Source organism: Rutilus rutilus, assembly GCF_951802725.1.
Source record: "Rutilus rutilus genome assembly, chromosome: 22".
Taxonomy (NCBI): Eukaryota; Metazoa; Chordata; class Actinopteri; order Cypriniformes; family Leuciscidae; genus Rutilus; species Rutilus rutilus.
In genome coordinates, this window is record NC_140227.1 from 6,167,974 (window position 1) to 6,185,945 (window position 17,972).

Sequence of the window (17,972 nt, forward strand, 5' to 3'; positions counted from 1 at the left end):
TTGAGAAAATTGCCCTTAAAGTTGTCCATTTATGTTCGCGATTGTGCTGCATTCACCCCCAAAATAAATGTTTTATATATTTATGGTAGGAAATTTACAAAATATCTTCATGGAACATGATCTTTACTTAGTATCCTAATGATTTTTGGCATAAAAGACAAATCAACAATTTTGACCTATACAATGTATTGTTGGCTATTGCCACAAATATACCCATGCGACTTGTGACTGGTTTTGCGATCCAGGGTCGCATATGGTTATTAATCGGGTGTTTGGGTTTAATGACCGTCAGATACAATTGCGCAAAAGCATCCTTTTTTCACTATTTGCCAGGGCAAAGTTTCTGAAAACTTCCTCAAAAATATAGTAAAAAATACAATAAAAACTGACTTGAGGACGATTCTCACTAGTAAAACAATTTTTAATAAATGGGTCAGTGTTGCAAATATATTAGGCTTTGGTTAGTAAATATGAAATGCATTGTCAGTTTAGAATGTATCCAGGGAATGTATCCTGGAGATGGGGTTGTTTGTTTTGCTTTGCTTTGCTTTGCTTTGCTTTGCTTTGCTTTGCTTTGTTTGTTTTTGCTTTGTTTTGTTTTACTTTGCTTTGTTTGTTTGTTTATTTTTATTTATTTATTTTATTTGCTTTGTTGTTTTTTACTTTGTTTATTGTTTTGCTTTTTGCTTTTTGTTTTGGGGGTTTGAGGGGGGTTGTCTTTTTTGTTTTGCTTTTTGTGTCTTGATTTGTTTTGTTTCTTGTTTTGGTTTATTTTAGAAATAGCAGACGTCTGTGTTCTTCTTCTTTGTCCTTTTATGTTGAAGAGCCATGTGTAGTTGTGAGACTTTCGTCTGTTTATGTTTGCAGGGTCAGAAGGGTAACACTAAGGGCCGTCAGAGTGAGAGAACAGTTCTGCAGTATCACTACACTCAGTGGCCGGATATGGGTGTCCCTGAGTACACATTACCTGTGCTCACCTTCGTCAGGAAGTCCTCTGCCGCACAGACTCCAGAGATGGGCCCCATGCTTGTACACTGCAGGTAATACACACACACACTTCCACTGGATAATTTAATGGCTAAAGAGAGCAGTTTTACATGTTATTAATGTGTTTTCATCAGTGCTGGTGTGGGCAGAACAGGAACTTACATTGTGATTGACAGCATGCTACAACAGCTGAAGGATAAAGGCTCAGTCAATGTGCTGGGTTTCCTCAAACATATACGAACTCAGAGAAACTACCTGGTCCAAACGGAGGTGAGTCCCCAGTCCAAATCTGTCCTGTTTGTTTGTGTCATCTAGCATGTCTCTTAAGCATGTCTCTGTGTGTTTAGGAGCAGTATATCTTCATCCACGATGCCTTGATGGAAGCCATTCTTGGTAAGGAAACAGAGGTGCCCTCCAGTCAGCTGCACAGTTACGTTAACAACATCCTGACGCCGGGCCCAGGGGCCAAAACACGACTAGAGAAGCAGTTCAAGGTGGGGGACTATCTCTTTCCTTATGCAAAGTCATTTTGACAAGCAATTTCCGTCCAAGCTGATTGTAGAACTGCTATGCGCGATACATTCTCAGCGTATCAGAAGATATTTTTAATGCACATTTATGCAGAGAAGAATTTTGAATGAAATTGGTTCACGTTTATCGCTTAATACTTTATCATTTCATACCTTGTTTGCACACTTTGACTTACAGCCCAAGTCTGACAGGTTCTGTGTGGGTAAAATGTGTGATATGTGGTCTGCTTGAGTTTCATGAGTTTATAAAATGTTTTATTGAGCCTTGAAATGCTCACTTTTTATGGTTCTGTTTGGTTCGGCTTGAAAACCTGAATATAAATCCTCATCATGTTTTCTGTGGTAGGCTACAACTGCAGGGCATATTTCCTTCCTGATGAGTTCCAAAGATTGGAATTGCTGTACTTTAATGTCATGAATCTTTTGTTTTGTTTGTTTTGTGTTTTAAAAGGGTTCAGTTTTTTGTTTCGGTGTGTGTTTGTTTTGTTTTTTTTGTTTTTTTATTGAGCCTTGAAATTCTCTCTGTTTATGGTACATAGACTGCAACTGGACATATTTCCTTCCTGTTGAATCCTAACGGTCGGCTTTGCCTTATGTGATGTATTCGTGCTACTTTGAAATAAAGAACAAAATATGATTTTTCCTTTATGTACAGTTGGTGACTCAGTGCAATGCAAGGTTTGTGGAGTGCTTCAGTGCTCAGAAAGAATGCAACAAAGAGAAGAACCGCAACTCTTCTGTTGTCCCATGTGAGTAACATAAACTAAAATATGTAAGACAATTAAGGTTTATTAGCATTAAAGCGTCTGTTGCCACCTAAATATAATTGCACATCCAATTGATTTATTGTATATTGCTGTGGTGTCTGTGGCCATTTTCTTTTCTTTTTTCTTTTATTCTTTTTCTCATACCTTGGCCCTTTATGATAATTATCTCTACTAATATTCTAGTATCCAAATTGCAACACATATTACAAACCTGTGCTTGCAGCACTGTTTGAGCTAATGAGATCACATCCCTGACCTGCTCTCTTATTCTGCATCCTGATTGGCTGTTTTTGTCCCTCTCAGCGGAAAGAGCACGTGTTGGTCTCGCACCGTTGCCTGGAATGAAAGGCACTGATTACATCAATGCGTCTTATATAATGGTGAGTACTCAACACCCCCACTACAGTTAAACATTAACCTGTACTGGATTTCAAATTAGCACTCAGTGTTCTGGGAAAAACTGACCTGTTTCACGGTTGTAAGAATGAACATTTGATGTAATGTTGGTTTTATAGCACCTGTGCACTGGTTTTGTACCTAGAAAAGGGTTTATAAATGGCTTAAAGATGACAGGACAATGAGAAAACAGGCATAAGGGAATCAAACGCAAACTTCACATTGTAATTAAGCATTTTGAACTACTACTATGTGATATCCTAAGCCCTAAGGCTATTATTTAAGTGTCTGAAATCAAAATGTTGTATACTGCCTGTTGTATACTGAAAGCCAAAATAATTGATTGGTCCTTTTGTTTTTTTCAACCTTTTCTTACTACTACTACTAGGGATACTACCGGAGCAATGAGTTCATCATTACCCAGCATCCCTTGCCTCACACCACTAAAGATTTCTGGAGGATGATCTGGGACCACAACGCTCAAATCATCGTCATGTTACCAGACAACCAGGGCCTGGTGGGTATTCAAGACCATCTGAAGAGTCTAGAGTTCCCTGTTGCCTTGAGTGATGTCCTGCCTCTAAGGAGGGAAGCTCAAGTTAATGTTATAGACTGTGCTCCTCAAGGTCAGCTGATGTCTTATTGTGAGCGGTGAATTATGGGAATTGGTTGTAAGAGCACCAGTCTTTCTGAAAGTCTCTGATTACTCTGTGTTGATGCTCACTCACGTTTGTTCCCGCAGGCGGAGGATGAGTTTGTGTATTGGCCGAGTCGAGAGGAAGCCATGAACTGCGAGGCGTTTACAGTCACTCTTATCAGTAAAGACAGACTCTGTCTCTCCAATGAAGAGCAAATCATCATTCATGACTTCATCCTGGAGGCCACACAGGTCTGTCTTTGGAGGAAAAGATGTGGATTGAAACTAGATTAGAATATATAAATTATAATTGTATGTATTTCATCTAATATTATGTTACTGTATATAATATTATAATATAATTTATCATATTTATCATAAATATTGTTATAATATCATTAATTAATTATATTTAACTATCATTTATATTGAATAATTATTAATATGCACTACCTTTCAAAGTTTTGTGTCGGTGAGATTGTTTAATCTTGTCTAAGGCCCTGTTTACACCTGGTATTAAGATGCGTTTTGGTCGATTTCTAAGACTTCTGTACTGATTTCATCGAGGGGAGGGTCTATGGTCTTTCGATGTAATGGACAAAAAAAGCGTGTGTAATTCACATATGAACGCGCCCTGAGACGACGGAAAAACATACGGAGAGCATCAGCTTTTGTTTCTGTTCTGAGCCGCAAGATCACGGCGAACGCTGTGAGTGTGTGTTAGAAATCAGGAATGGTGAGAGAACATTGTGCTTGGTACATTTTCATCTTGGGTCTCCAGCCGACAAGTTTAAATCCTGTCTGGCTAGCGCCTTTCCCATAATGTTTATGCATATTAAGTCAGTAGGCGGAGAGTAGACGGTCTTTTGTGGCTGTTTGAACACATTCGACCACATGAGCGTCTACACTATGAAAGCAATCCAGTCAAATGTGTTTTCGATTACCTGTGGAAGTGGTCGAAAGTGAACAAGCTCAAAGCATTTTAAAACCTGTATTTAGCGTCGTCCACTTGTGATCCGATCGACCAAAACGCATCTTAATACCTATTATGCTCAACAAGGCTGCATTTATTGAATCAAAAATACAGTGCATACAGTAAATGTGAAATATTTCCAATACACAATTTAAAATAACTGTTTTCTTTTTTATATATATTTAAGAATGTCATTTATTTCTGTAATGGCAAAGCTTCACTGGCACATGATCCTTCAGAAAAAATTATAACATGCGGATTTGGTGTTCATGAAACATGAACGGGCATGGTTGTGCTACTATATATTTTTTGTGGAAACGTTTTTGTGTGTGTGTGTTTTTTAAACAATATAAATAATTTGTAATTATTATCTCTCTCTTATTTTCTCTCTTTAGGATGATTATGTTTTAGAAGTTCGTCATTTTCAGTGCCCAAAATGGCCAAACCCTGACGCTCCCATTAGCAGCACCTTTGAGCTCATCAATGTCATCAAAGAAGAGGCCATGACCAGAGATGGACCCACTATAGTGCATGATGAGTAAGTAATGCTCTTTTAATTTACAGTTTGGCTTAGAAAACCTGTTTAAGCCAGTCTCTGGCTTTAGGGGTTGGAGTGAGAGAAACATTTGATTCAATCACAATTTGCATACCAACTATCTGATAGTATGTCAGAAATGGAACATACTATAAAACATTTTCATGTTTTGTGACTTGATTCATACGTATGCACTTAACTTAACGCCAGCATAATACATACTTTTTGTAGCTAGCAGACATATTGAAATTCAGCCTTATACATTTTAAAACATTCGCTCTTGATAGATCAGCTTTTTTGGCCATCCTTCATGTTCAGCTCCTTCTAGAAATTTGATGGAGGCAGCCTCAATTTTCTCTGAGTGGAAACGAAAGGCCTTCCGTTTCGAGACTACAAAGAGTTCACATTCCTTCAAGACAGAAGTAGCTCTCTGTCAAACACCAGGGAGACGGCGAGCGCAGAAATAACTCAGCATTTGACAGACTAGCGTATCTTCTTCACCGCTAATGAACGCAATGCTAATTAAGACTGCCATCTTTTGGAAAGCTCTTAGGGGTGATACCATAGTAACATTACACATTTTGAAAAGCTCAATTAGTCCGCCATGTTTATCAGATGAGGCAAGCTAACCACATTAACATAATGAATAAACATGAAGGGGCCATTGTTAATCGTTTTGTTGCAAAGTGATGTCTGTTGAAATTAAGGAATACTCGTTAGAGCTAATTGGATCACAGCGCCTTAGTGTGTCAAACAATAGAAACAGTAATGGATTCGATTCCCATAGACTTAAATATAGTGTTTATGGTGGGAGATGTTGCACTGCCGTCAGAGAGAGAAGCAAGAACATAAGATGAAATGAGACAGAAAATGGCCTGTACATTGATCTATAAAAAGCATCTTATTTAGATGCTTGGTTGAATTTATTTCTTTCTTTTTTTTCCTTTTTTCCTTTTTTTTTATTTAAATAAATAAATACTACACTGCACTTTAGTTTCATGAGAACATAAAGGTCTTAAAGTTATAAAAAATGTCCTCATGCACATTCTTGGTCATATTTTGCATGATTTTATATATATATATATATATATATATATATATTAGATTAAAAACTTGAAAAACTTAAAAGACAGAAGACAAAAATTTGAAATTATCTGAAATAATTAAGTTGAAATAAAAGCTCTAAAATTTAAAACTGAAATAAAAATAAATTAAACCTAAATAAAATATTTTAAACAATACAAATGACAAATGCATATAACAAAATTACTAAACAAACTAAAATTGATTGAATGAAAACTGAAAATATAAAAATAAAAGCTAATTTAAATATTAATAAATACTGTCTGGCATCACCAATCCCACATTTTTAACCTCATCCTTTAACTTCTTGTCACATAGACACAACATGTCATGTTCCAGTCAATTCTCAAAGAAACAATAATAGAAATAAAAGTCCTGCCCTACACTTTATTTCTTATTTCTTAAACTTGGCATATGACACATTATAAGGCTTTACTCACACTAGGCGATCTGAACCGTGCTGGAGGACGTTTGACCCCAAAAGTCTGGTTCATTTTCATGGTTTCACATGGTTCATGCGATCACTGCGTACCGTGCCCTGGCCCGCTTAAGGAGGTGGGCTCGGGTGCAGTACGCATGTAGTGTGATGTACAGACAGTAGCTCAAACAGTAGAGCGTTGGCGCTTGTAACGCCAAAGTCATGGGTTCGATTCCCAGGGAAAGCAAGAACTGATAAGAATGTGAATGTGTAGTTTGAATTGCAATGTAAGTCACTTTGGATAAAAGCGTCTGCCAAATGCATAAATGTAAATGTAGAGCACGAAACAGCTACTACTCTTGTGTGTTCACTACTGTTATCATTACAACAGCAAACATCTTCTATTACTACTTGGATAGTACACTTTTCAATTCGAGTAAGTTTTCACCTTATTGATGAACATGAATCATAGTTAGAGAGTAAAGCCATCAACGTCAGTTACCTCCATAATAATCTTCAAGTGAAAATCGCTGTGCTGTGATAAATCTATTAAGTCTATTAGCGAAAGCAATTTTCCTCATGTTTTCTTCAAAACAAAAGTGCCTAGTGTGAGTACACCCTAAAGGCCCGTTCACACCAAGCACGATAACTATAAAGATAACGATAAAGATATAATTCTAAAAATCGTTCTCCATATTAAAGAATAACAGAGTTCACACCACAACTATAACGATAAAGATATGAGGAACGATATCGTTGGGATCACTTTCCGAACGATTTTTTTCCAGCTGTCAAACGATAAAACACTGACAGGCAATCAGAATCCATTCTAATTTAAAGGTCTCGCGCATTTAAAATGGGGCGGGCGCGCGCGTGCTTAGAATAAAAAGACCGTTATCGGTCGTTGGTGTGGACGCATATGTAGTTATCTTTATCGTTATCTTTATAGTTATCGTGCTTGGTGTGAACGGGCCTTTAAGAGGGGAAATGGGTTGCACAACATTTCTGTTTATATATTATGTGTGTGGACAGGTTTGGTGCAGTGTCTGCTGGGATGTTATGTGCTCTCACCACACTGTCACAGCAGCTGGAGAGTGAAGGAGCTGTGGGCGTCTATCAGGTGGCCAAGATGATCAACCTCATGAGACCAGGGGTCTTTACCGACATTGTAAGTGTTTATATTGAGCTTTATATATTTATACTGGTCATATTTAAAGGTTTAGTTCACACACACACACACACACACACACACACACACACACACACACTCACCCGCACACCTTAATGACTTTATTTCTTCTACAGAATACAAAAGCAACCTCTGGCTGGGTGAATTTAATTCGCCAGTAAATTGACACTCACTTTAATGCTTAATAAGGCATACATTTTTTTACCAAAACGAAATTGATCAGCAAGCATTATTTTACAGAGCCCCATACATAACATGCAGAGAAAAAAACAGGATTGGATCCATGACTAATTAATTTGTTAGAACAAAGTATTACAACGTGGCCACGATTGAACTAAAACGAGGAAACGGATTGATAAAATGTTGCCACTAATTTGTTCGCACAACGTTTTTTGTTCCCAAATTGCAACAAATTAGTACAACAATGTCACGATTCAGCTAAACCGAGGGAACAAATTAGTCAAATGTGGCCACAAATCCGTTCACACAACAAATTTGTACAATGTGGCCTAAAACAAAGGAATAAATTAGTAAAATGCGTCCAAAAAATGAATTAGAATTAATTAGTGCATTGATGTTGTCTAAAAAAAAGGGAACATGGCCATGATTTAATCATGGGAACGAATTCTTAATTTGTGGCCACAATATCTATTTTTTTCTTCTGGATGTTATGCACGGGATCATATTATTTAATCCATTTTCACAGGAAAACTGTGATCCCCCATATACCATTCAGCACTTCACACTCCAGTCCAGTAAGTGACGGAATTGTTACGTTTCTGCCACCTACTGGACTGGAGGTGGAAGGAGGGAGCAGAGCCATATCTAGACACCAGAATTCCATAGAGAACATCCTAGTAGTCAAATCAGGCATCACTTTTTTATTTTGTTTATTGCTTTCAGAAGATGTCACAATCTAGTTTTCTAAAGGAAACATTCATTTTCTCCAAACCTTCCCTCTCTGCCCCATTCCATAGTCATGTTTTATGTCTCCCTCTGTTTTTCAGGAACAGTACCAGTACCTTTACAAAGCTATGCTCAGTCTGATAAGCACGAAAGAGAACGGATCCAGCCCCATGTCCCTGGACAGAAACGGCAGTATGGCCATGTCTGACGAATCGGACCCGGCTGAAAGCATGGAGTCCCTCGTCTAAAGCCCCCGAAGAGGCACTTAATCTAACTTTGTAAAACTTCAAGGACTAAGACAGACTTTTTCTGAGGCCTTTTTTGCCAGAACTCTTGGTTAAAAGAATAACCTGATTACTTTTTTACACTGATAAAAAGTTTTTGATATTTATTTTTTCGCCATTTTATGTCTTAATGTTATCCTACTGAACATTTGCACCGACGTTTTTTGAGTTCACGACAAACAAAACAAAATGAAACACAGTTCTGTCTAGTTTGCACTATGAAACTATCAGTGTTACTGCCTACTCCACCATCTCGACCACAGTCAGTCTCTCTCGCTCACTTGAGCTCTCACTGTCACGCCCTTGTTTTGACATTCCATAATAAAGCTGCTTTCCGAAGCTTGCGAAATGACCTCCACTGACGAAAAACGTTTTTCCACGCACACCTCAGAAGCTGGAAAAAGAGATTAATCCCACGTCCAACTTGCGAAGACTCACCACAAAACGTCAGATTCACAGATGAAAGACCATATGAGCAATATGGACTGTTCGGTTTGGTTTGTTTATTTGCTTTCGCACCCCAAATAGTAGATCTATTCATTATGCTTCTAATTAAACCCATATTTACTTTCGAAAAGGTGGTATTAAAACAGCTACTGTGAACTTTTGTATGATTCATATTCTGCTTTTAATATATATGAATATATGGTATATCATGATAACTTGTGCTTTTGTAAATGTTAACTGTCACAGTCACTGCGCTCGGTTGAAGGACCCCCAGAGCTCATGACTTCTCTAGCCCCCCCTGCTGGTTTGATTTCACCATTGCTTTATGCTGCAAGCTGCTACTTGTGTCACTTGAGTGCAACCGGACAGGTAATGATATCATGTGACGCATTACCTGTGGACTCATAATGTAGGAGTTAATTCTGTTATTTGCCCACTTCATTTTGTAATTTTATACTGCTCTACTTTGTCCTTTTTTTTTTAAATAGTTCTCTGTCACAAGCCGTCCCATCACTTTGAGAATAATGTATACAAGTCTCTCGATGCCTTCTGTACAGTCTCATTTCACCTCGGCAGGTGTGTGTATGTGTGTGTGATATAGGTGTGTGTTGTGTTTGGTATTGACTGGTTTTACTAGAACCCTGTAGACTCTGTCTAAACATTTCTTCACTAAACAGACTTCTTACAGTATCGAAGATCCTCAGATACACTAGGAAAGACGGTCACTGTAATATCATAAACTGTTCTCTCATGCCATACAGCACAAAGGCCTTGCTAAAGTAACATTAGAATCAGTCTTAAAAACAGGGGACCCGTGATTCATTAATTTTTACCAAAGACTAAACTGTCATTCACTTCATTCACGAAAAACGTGGGAAAGTTTTTATTTTTATTGTTGGGTAAAGCAGTTTTAAAAAGAATGTTTTTGGAAGTGTCTGGAAAAAGGATGAAAAGGATGATTCCACAGGCAAAATAATGTTTTATGTTTTTTCTTTCTAGTTTGTCTTTGTCAAAATTGTTCCACTAAAGACGTTAGTCACCTTTATTTTTGTTTGTTTTTTATGTTGCAAGTGAATGAGAATGTATACTATTACTGATTTCTTTTGAAGAAAAAAGCTGTTGAATATTTGTTTGTCTTTTGAAATGCTTTAGAAAGATTGAAATCGTTATGCTGTTAAGATGGAGAAGACCAACGTTGAAGGTGTTTATTCTGTTAATGTCTTGTTTCTCCTAAGAAGGAGGCCGAAAAATGAAGTCATATCTCTCCAACATTTGGGGTAATATTCTGACTCTGCCCGTACATCACGTAAGGTCATTGGAGGTGACAAGCTGCATTTCTAAATCTTTTCTTACCTTTATGTCCTGTGGTGTTTCCCTTTTCTTGCCCTAGCATTATTTGTGGGTTGCATTTGCAAATATATTTACATTATCATGTACATATCTTTTGTTGCTTCATTAACCCATCGCTCTCTGAAAGCTTTGTATCCTGGCATATAGTCGCAAACTTTATATTTTCATATAAATCAACTTTATTTGTTTTCAGTTTTGTGTTTAGTTCTCATATTGATGGTTAACACAAAATGTCCCCAGATCCTTCAGAAGGTGGCTGACATCATATTCCAAACACACTCACAACAATCATAAACTAAGGCAGTGATTGTTTTGTTTCTTTGTCCCACCCCCCCCCCCTTTGAATCTAAGTAAAATCTGTTTCATTGTCCAGAAGTGCAATAGAATAGCTCTTGTAAGAATAATTCTCCCGTGCAAAGCAGGTGGGTGTCACCATCATATCCTCTTTTTGTAATCTGGAATAACACACAAAGGAATTTTTCTCTTGGTTTTGTTTTTTTTGTTTGGTTGTTGTTTTTTTCTCTCTCTTTTTTTTTTCTTTTGTTGAAAGCTATATCAAAGCATTCTATTATAGTGTTATTTAATATGTAAATTGTATTGCTATACATAAAATAAAATATGAGTTTTGATGTACTTTAAGTAAATCTCCATGTTGTACATTGTGTGGTGTGAGTCTATGCTGCTTGATATTTGTTATTTGTATCTGATTGCTTCTTTACAATAGTCAAGAGACCGAGATGAAGTGGGGACTGAGACCAGTGTGTGTTGAGACCAAGACAAGACCAAGACTTTGAGGGGTTGAGACCAAGACCAGTGTGTGTTGAGACCAAGAGAAGACAAAGACTTTGGGGGGTTGAGACCAAGACCAGTGTGTGTTGAGACCAAGAGAAGACAAAGACTTTGAGGGGTTGAGACCAAGACTTTGAGGGGTTGAGACCAAGACGAGAACAAAACCAAGACTTTGAGGGGTTGAGACCAAGACTCTGAGGGGTTGAGACCAAGACGAGACCAAGACCAAGACTTGAGGGGTTGAGACCAAGACGAGACCAAGACCAAGACTTGAGGGGTTGAGACCAAGACCAGTGTGTGTTGAGACCAAGACCAGTGTGTGTTGAGACCAAGACCAAGACTTTGAGGGGTTGAGACCAAGACGAGACCAAGACCAAGACTTGAGGGGTTGAGACCAAGACCAAGACTTTGAGGGGTTGAGACCAAGAGAAGAAAAAGACTTTGAGGGGTTGAGAGAGACCAAGACTTTGAGGGGTTGAGACCAAGACAAGAACAAAACCAAGACTCTGAGGGCTTGAGACCAAGACGAGACCAAGACCAAGACTTTGAGGGGTTGAGACCAAGACTCTGAGGGGTTGAGACCAAGACGAGACCAAGACCAAGACTTGAGGGGTTGAGACCAAGACGAGACCAAGACCAAGACTTGAGGGGTTGAGACCAAGACCAGTGTGTGTTGAGACCAAGACCAAGACTTTGAGGGGTTGAGACCAAGAAAAGAAAAAGACTTTGAGGGGTTGAGAGAGACCAAGACTTTGAGGGGTTGAGACCAAGACGAGACCAAGACCAAGACTTTGAGGGGTTGAGACCCAGACGAGACCAAGACCAAGACTTGAGGGGTTGAGACCAAGACCAGTGTGTGTTGAGACCAAGACCAAGACTTTGAGGGGTTGAGACCAAGACCAGTGTGTGTTGAGACCAAGTCAAGACTTTGAGGGGTTGAGACCAAGACAAGACCAAGACTTTGAGGGGTTGAGACCAAGACAAGACCAATACTTTGAGAGGTTGAGACCAAGACGAGACCAAGACTTTTAGGGGTTGAGACCAAGACAAAGACTTTGACGGGTTTAGACCAGGGCAAGACCAAGACTTTGAGGGCTTGAGACCAAGACAAGACTAAGACTTTGAGGGCTTGAGACCAAGAAAGGACGTTAAAGGGGTTGAGACCAAGACCAGTGTGTGTTGAGACCAAGAGAAGACAAAGACTTTGAGGGGTTGAGACCAAGACTTTGAGGGGTTGAGACCAAGACGAGAACAAAACCAAGACTTTGAGGGGTTGAGACCAAGACTCTGAGGGGTTGAGACCAAGACGAGACCAAGACCAAGACTTGAGGGGTTGAGACCAAGACCAGTGTGTGTTGAGACCAAGACCAAGACTTTGAGGGGTTGAGACCAAGACGAGACCAAGACCAAGACCAAGACTTGAGGGGTTGAGACCAAGACCAAGACTTTGAGGGGTTGAGACCAAGAGAAGAAAAAGACTTTGAGGGGTTGAGACCAAGAGAAGAAAAAGACTTTGAGGGGTTGAGAGAGACCAAGACTTTGAGGGGTTGAGACCAAGACGAGAACAAAACCAAGACTCTGAGGGGTTGAGACCAAGACGAGACCAAGACCAAGACTTTGAGGGGTTGAGACCAAGACGAGACCAAGACCAAGACTTGAGGGGTTGAGACCAAGACGAGACCAAGAACAAGACTTGAGGGGTTGAGACCAAGACCAGTGTGTGTTGAGACCAAGACCAAGACTTTGAGGGGTTGAGACCAAGACGAGACCAAGACCAAGACTTGAGGGGTTGAGACCAAGACCAGTGTGTGTTGAGACCAAGACCAAAACTTTGAGGGGTTGAGACCAAGAGAAGAAAAAGACTTTGAGGGGTTGAGAGAGACCAAGACTTTGAGGGGTTGAGACCAAGACGAGACCAAGACCAAGACTTTGAGGGGTTGAGACCCAGACGAGACCAAGACCAAGACTTGAGGGGTTGAGACCAAGACCAGTGTGTGTTGAGACCGAGTCAAGACTTTGAGGGGTTGAGACCAAGACAAGACCAAGACTTTGAGGGGTTGAGACCAAGACAAGACCAATACTTTGAGAGGTTGAGACCAAGACGAGACCAAGACTTTTAGGGGTTGAGACCAAGACAAAGACTTTGACGGGTTTAGACCAGGGCAAAACCAAGACTTTGAGGGCTTGAGACCAAGACAAGACTAAGACTTTGAGGGCTTGAGACCAAGAAAGGACTTTGAGGGGTTGAGACCAGGGCTTGACATTAACACCCGCCAACCCGCCAAATGCGGGTGGATTTTGCTCGTGGCGGGTAACGCAGTCACTCCAACTAGCCACTTTGGCGGGTTGAATAATTGTAGTCTTTTCAAAAGGCATCTGAAATAAGTGTGACACTACGACACTACAAATCCCATAGGGCTGTCAACGAATATTCTAAATTCGAATATATATTCGAATAGTTTAAAAAAAACAGAATTTCGAAGGTGAAAATTAATATTCGAATGTGGAAAAACGCCCGCGGTAGCAGAGGCGCGGCTGTCTGCTTTGCGAGTGGGCGCGCTGCCTGAGGGATCATTTTATTTAACGTTAAACAGAAACATTACTTAAGTGTAGGCTACTGTACTGACTGAATAGATATTGCATGAATAAGGTAGATACAGCAGTTTCATGCACTGCAGGCTTCCACTGGTTTGATTATTTACCGTTTCATGTCAAGGAAAAGTTCCATGTTTACCACAGCACAGCTCGCTCGGAGCGTTCAATGTCGGTTCTATATACTGTAAAACTTCAATTAATGTTAATAATATTTGTTTTAATCACTGAATGAAGCCTGCTATATAAGAGTCACGACCTTAAATTGCTTGCACAAAACTCTTGATCAGCACTCAACATTTGCTTATTGTTGTTGTTCATTTAAACTGCACAGAGCGCGTGACGCCTCATTCATGCCGCAAGACCTCCAGACACGCGTAAACGCGTCTTTACACTCGCGCCAGACGCTCTATTCGCGTTTGGTGTGAACGCAGCATGAGGGAGGGCGAGAGAGAGAAAGAGTGCCTGCGAGTGAGCGAGCGAGCGAGAGTGAGTGAGGTCTGCGGTCTTGGCCATTAGTTGATTTACTTGTTTTCGTGTAGGTAATACGTTGTCAAATATGTTTAAACTTAAATAAACTACCTATACAAGTAGTTATGTCAGTTTGTATTAATTTGTCCTGTTATTGACGTAATGCGCGTCATTGACAAAATGTGCAACCAGATGTTCGAATAGTTCGAAGATAAGCTATGTGTTTTTTTTTAGAGGGAATATTCGAAGGTCATTTTTGAGCAATTTTGACAGCCCTAATGAGTATTGTCGCTAGTGACCGACAACAAAGAATCGAAGAGACAGCTAGCTGCCCTGCTGGAGTTATGTCGTATGCCGGTGGAGCAATGTGGCAACATATAATACATAATGCATGGTTTTATTTTAAAAAAGGAGCTTTACACACAACCTTATCAGAGCTAATGATAATGACCTGTATTGTTATATATTTATGTAGTCTTGATTTGGGTGGATGTAACAATGGTTTTACATTTAAAAGGGTTGTAAATCTAGTTCAAGTAAATTTTAGCACGCCATAGTCCACTTTTATCAGGTAATTTCACAACAACAAAAATGTGGCTAGTAAAAATGCTGTGTGGCTAGTAACTTTGGAAAACCACTAGCCACATTGGCTAGTGAGGAAAAAAGTTAATGTCAAGCCCTGGTTGAGACCAAGACGAGACCAAGACTTTGAGGGGTTAAGACAAGACCAAGATTTTGAGGGGATGAGACCAAGACGAGACCAAGACTTTGAGGGGTTAAGGACAATACCAGTGTGTGTTGAGACCAAGACTGAGGGGTTGAGACCAAGACTTTTAGGGGTTTAGACCAGGGCAAGACCAAGACTTTGAGGGCTTGAGACCAAGACAAGACTTTGAGGGATTGAGACCAAGACGAGACCAAGACTTTTAGGGGTTGAGACCAAGACAAGACTTTGAGGGGTTTAGACCAGGGCAAGACCAAGACGAGACCAAGACTTTGATGGGTTAAGACAAGAACAAGATTTTGAGGGGATGAGACCAAAACGAGACCAAGACTTTGAGGGGTTAAGGACAATACCAGTTTGTGTTGAGACCTAGACTTTGAGGGGTTGAAACAAAGACGAGTATAAGGATAAGGACAGTACCAATGTATGTTGAGACCAAGACGAAAGACCAAGACTTTGAGGGGTTAAGGACAATACCAGTGTGTGTTGAGACCAAGATGAGACCAAGACTTTGAGGGGTTGAGATCAAGACCAATGTGTGTTAGAGTAGAGTTGAGGTTGAAACTGACTCAAGACCAAGACCAGAACTCCTCAAATTCATCTGAAAGATCCACATGTACTGCATGAGAAATGTCTTATCAATAAATACAGTCAGCATAATAAGACACTATATAGAACTGTTACCAATCAAATGAAATCACTAACAGGAAAATTCATCTTTGCATTGCTGAGGTGGCACAGAAGCTGCATCTGAATTAGTAAAATTACAACTGCATAAATAAATAATGTTGAGATTGTTTTAAAAAACTTTTTTATTGGACATCAAGATCATGTTTGCAATCGTGCTCATATTTGTGAAAACAGCTCTTTTGCTCTTGTGATATTTCTTAAATATATAATATGTTATAATAAAGCAATAAGGCCTGTAAAGCCATGGTTTACAGTGAATTTAGAACAGCTAAGGGGTGAGTAATGCTTTTAGGTGTGTTCGTCTTGAAGCAGACCGGATGGTGTATGACATCACACTGCAAGAGCGATTAGAGAGCAGACGACTCCTTATGCTTTCCAATCACACATTCGGGACTTTGATGTCATACACCAGACTGCGCAGTGTCACTTCAAGTCGGACACACCTATTAGCTTCGAACACAGTTCAATCAATCAAGAACAAAAACTATCCATTAATTATGATTCTTTTTTAAAAGAAATTATAAAAAAACTAAAACTGTTATAAAAACAAGATCTCATCTCGTAATTTATTGCAATGGTATCTTGAATTTTGTGGGCATTTGTATTCATTTTGGTGCCATTTTTGACACAATCCCTGTATATTATCACATCAGATAATAAACCAGCAATTTAGTAATATCCCCGCAGTTGTGACCTTGACTGTTCTTGAAATAAAATGCTGAGTTCTCTTAGTCTTGATGCGGTCTTGAGGACACGAAGTTGGGACCGAGACAAGACCAAGACCAGACTCGTGTACAACAACACTAAGTTTACAACATTTTATGTGAATCAGAATTGCTTGCGCCACTGGCATCTTTTCCTATCTGCAAATTCACATTTTCTGTGATTGTAACCAAGTGAGGGTTCAGTGGATGAAATATCCAAAAGCATAACACTGCCACCCAGCGACAGCGTTGACATTAGTTTTCGATTCCTTTCTGGCAAGTTTGCGTTCTTATTTTTTCTCTCTGACAGCAGTCTGAATGGTCCTAATTGCTGTAATTATTACAATGCCTGATTTAGATTTTCACAACTATAGATTTAAATCAGAACAAATGCTGAGCTCTGGGGCATAAAAACAATAATCACGAGGAACCAGAGGCAATTATGTGTTGAGTTTTTGCTGGAACCCATAAACAATACAAGAGACAAAGCAAAGTTAATTATAAAATGAAACAATACACAGAAGAAAGGACAGTCAGACTGAATGTTTTTAAAAAGTCAGAGGCACACTGTGTTATATAACTATTAATACACCACAAAGAATATACCAAAATTATGTAGGGACAGAAATGTATGAATCATGTATGTCTTTGTATATGACTATGAGACAGAGGAGAAAAGGTTATTTTTATAGAGCATCTCTGTAAAACAATTAGCCTAAAACAATTAAGCCTTGCCAATGTCATATGCTGGTTATTTAATCTATAATATGTATTTACTTCTATATTATTTATAGTGAAAATTATGCACCAAATGAACCATTATCTCCAATTTACTGTTCTTCTTCTATCTTCTTTGTTACACTTAAACTACCCAGAGCTAGATAAGTGTTCAACACGAGTAGGTTCCATATGAAGGTAGTGTGTAATCTCAGAGTTTAGCAGGCCGTTTGCAGTGATAAAGGACGGATACCACCAATCAACCGGTGGTTCGGTCTCGGTCTTGAATGATCAAAAGATTCAGACTTTGAACATGCTGTTATAAGTGACAATAATATACCCATTGTTACATTAAGTGACAGCAACATATAATAGGCTATCACATGTATAAAGTCTATCCATTTTTTAACCTTTTGAATTTTGAATATTATGATCACATTCACACAAGAAAGACTATTCTATTTGCATTTTTAGGCTGTGGGTGCCAAAAAGAAACACCCATGGCACCAGTTTAAACCACAACAGCAAAAAATACCATCATGATGACATTTTTGTTGCTGTTGTGGCTTAAACTGGTGCCGTTTGGACAGAGTTTACAAAAATATATAAATTTTATGACTACATTTTTGAACTGGATAATTTAAACAACCAACAAAGTAAATGCTAGAGAAAAGAAGCATTTGTGGAATTGGACTAGGCCTACATTTTTGCTCAAATCCTTTGACAAGTTTACTGTATAGTCTCTCAGTCTACGAAAACTGGGGGGAATATGCTTAACTACGT

The 17,972-nt window shown here is 39.1% G+C and overlaps 1 protein-coding gene across 1 annotated transcript in view; it reads left to right on the forward strand.

Moving 5' to 3' along the window:
• The window catches only part of ptprga (protein tyrosine phosphatase receptor type Ga), a 249,405-nt gene extending 240,099 nt beyond the window's left edge, over positions 1 to 9,306 (forward strand). The window contains exons 20-29 of the mRNA XM_084395536.1: positions 868 to 1,040; positions 1,122 to 1,257; positions 1,335 to 1,481; positions 2,173 to 2,266; positions 2,588 to 2,664; positions 3,069 to 3,197; positions 3,423 to 3,569; positions 4,686 to 4,828; positions 7,359 to 7,494; positions 8,523 to 9,306. Of these exons, the coding sequence (XP_084251662.1) occupies positions 868 to 1,040; positions 1,122 to 1,257; positions 1,335 to 1,481; positions 2,173 to 2,266; positions 2,588 to 2,664; positions 3,069 to 3,197; positions 3,423 to 3,569; positions 4,686 to 4,828; positions 7,359 to 7,494; positions 8,523 to 8,669 (1,329 nt within the window). The 3' untranslated portion in view covers positions 8,670 to 9,306. The remainder of the gene's footprint in view (positions 1 to 867; positions 1,041 to 1,121; positions 1,258 to 1,334; positions 1,482 to 2,172; positions 2,267 to 2,587; positions 2,665 to 3,068; positions 3,198 to 3,422; positions 3,570 to 4,685; positions 4,829 to 7,358; positions 7,495 to 8,522) is intronic.
• The last annotated feature ends 8,666 nt before the right edge of the window (positions 9,307 to 17,972 follow it).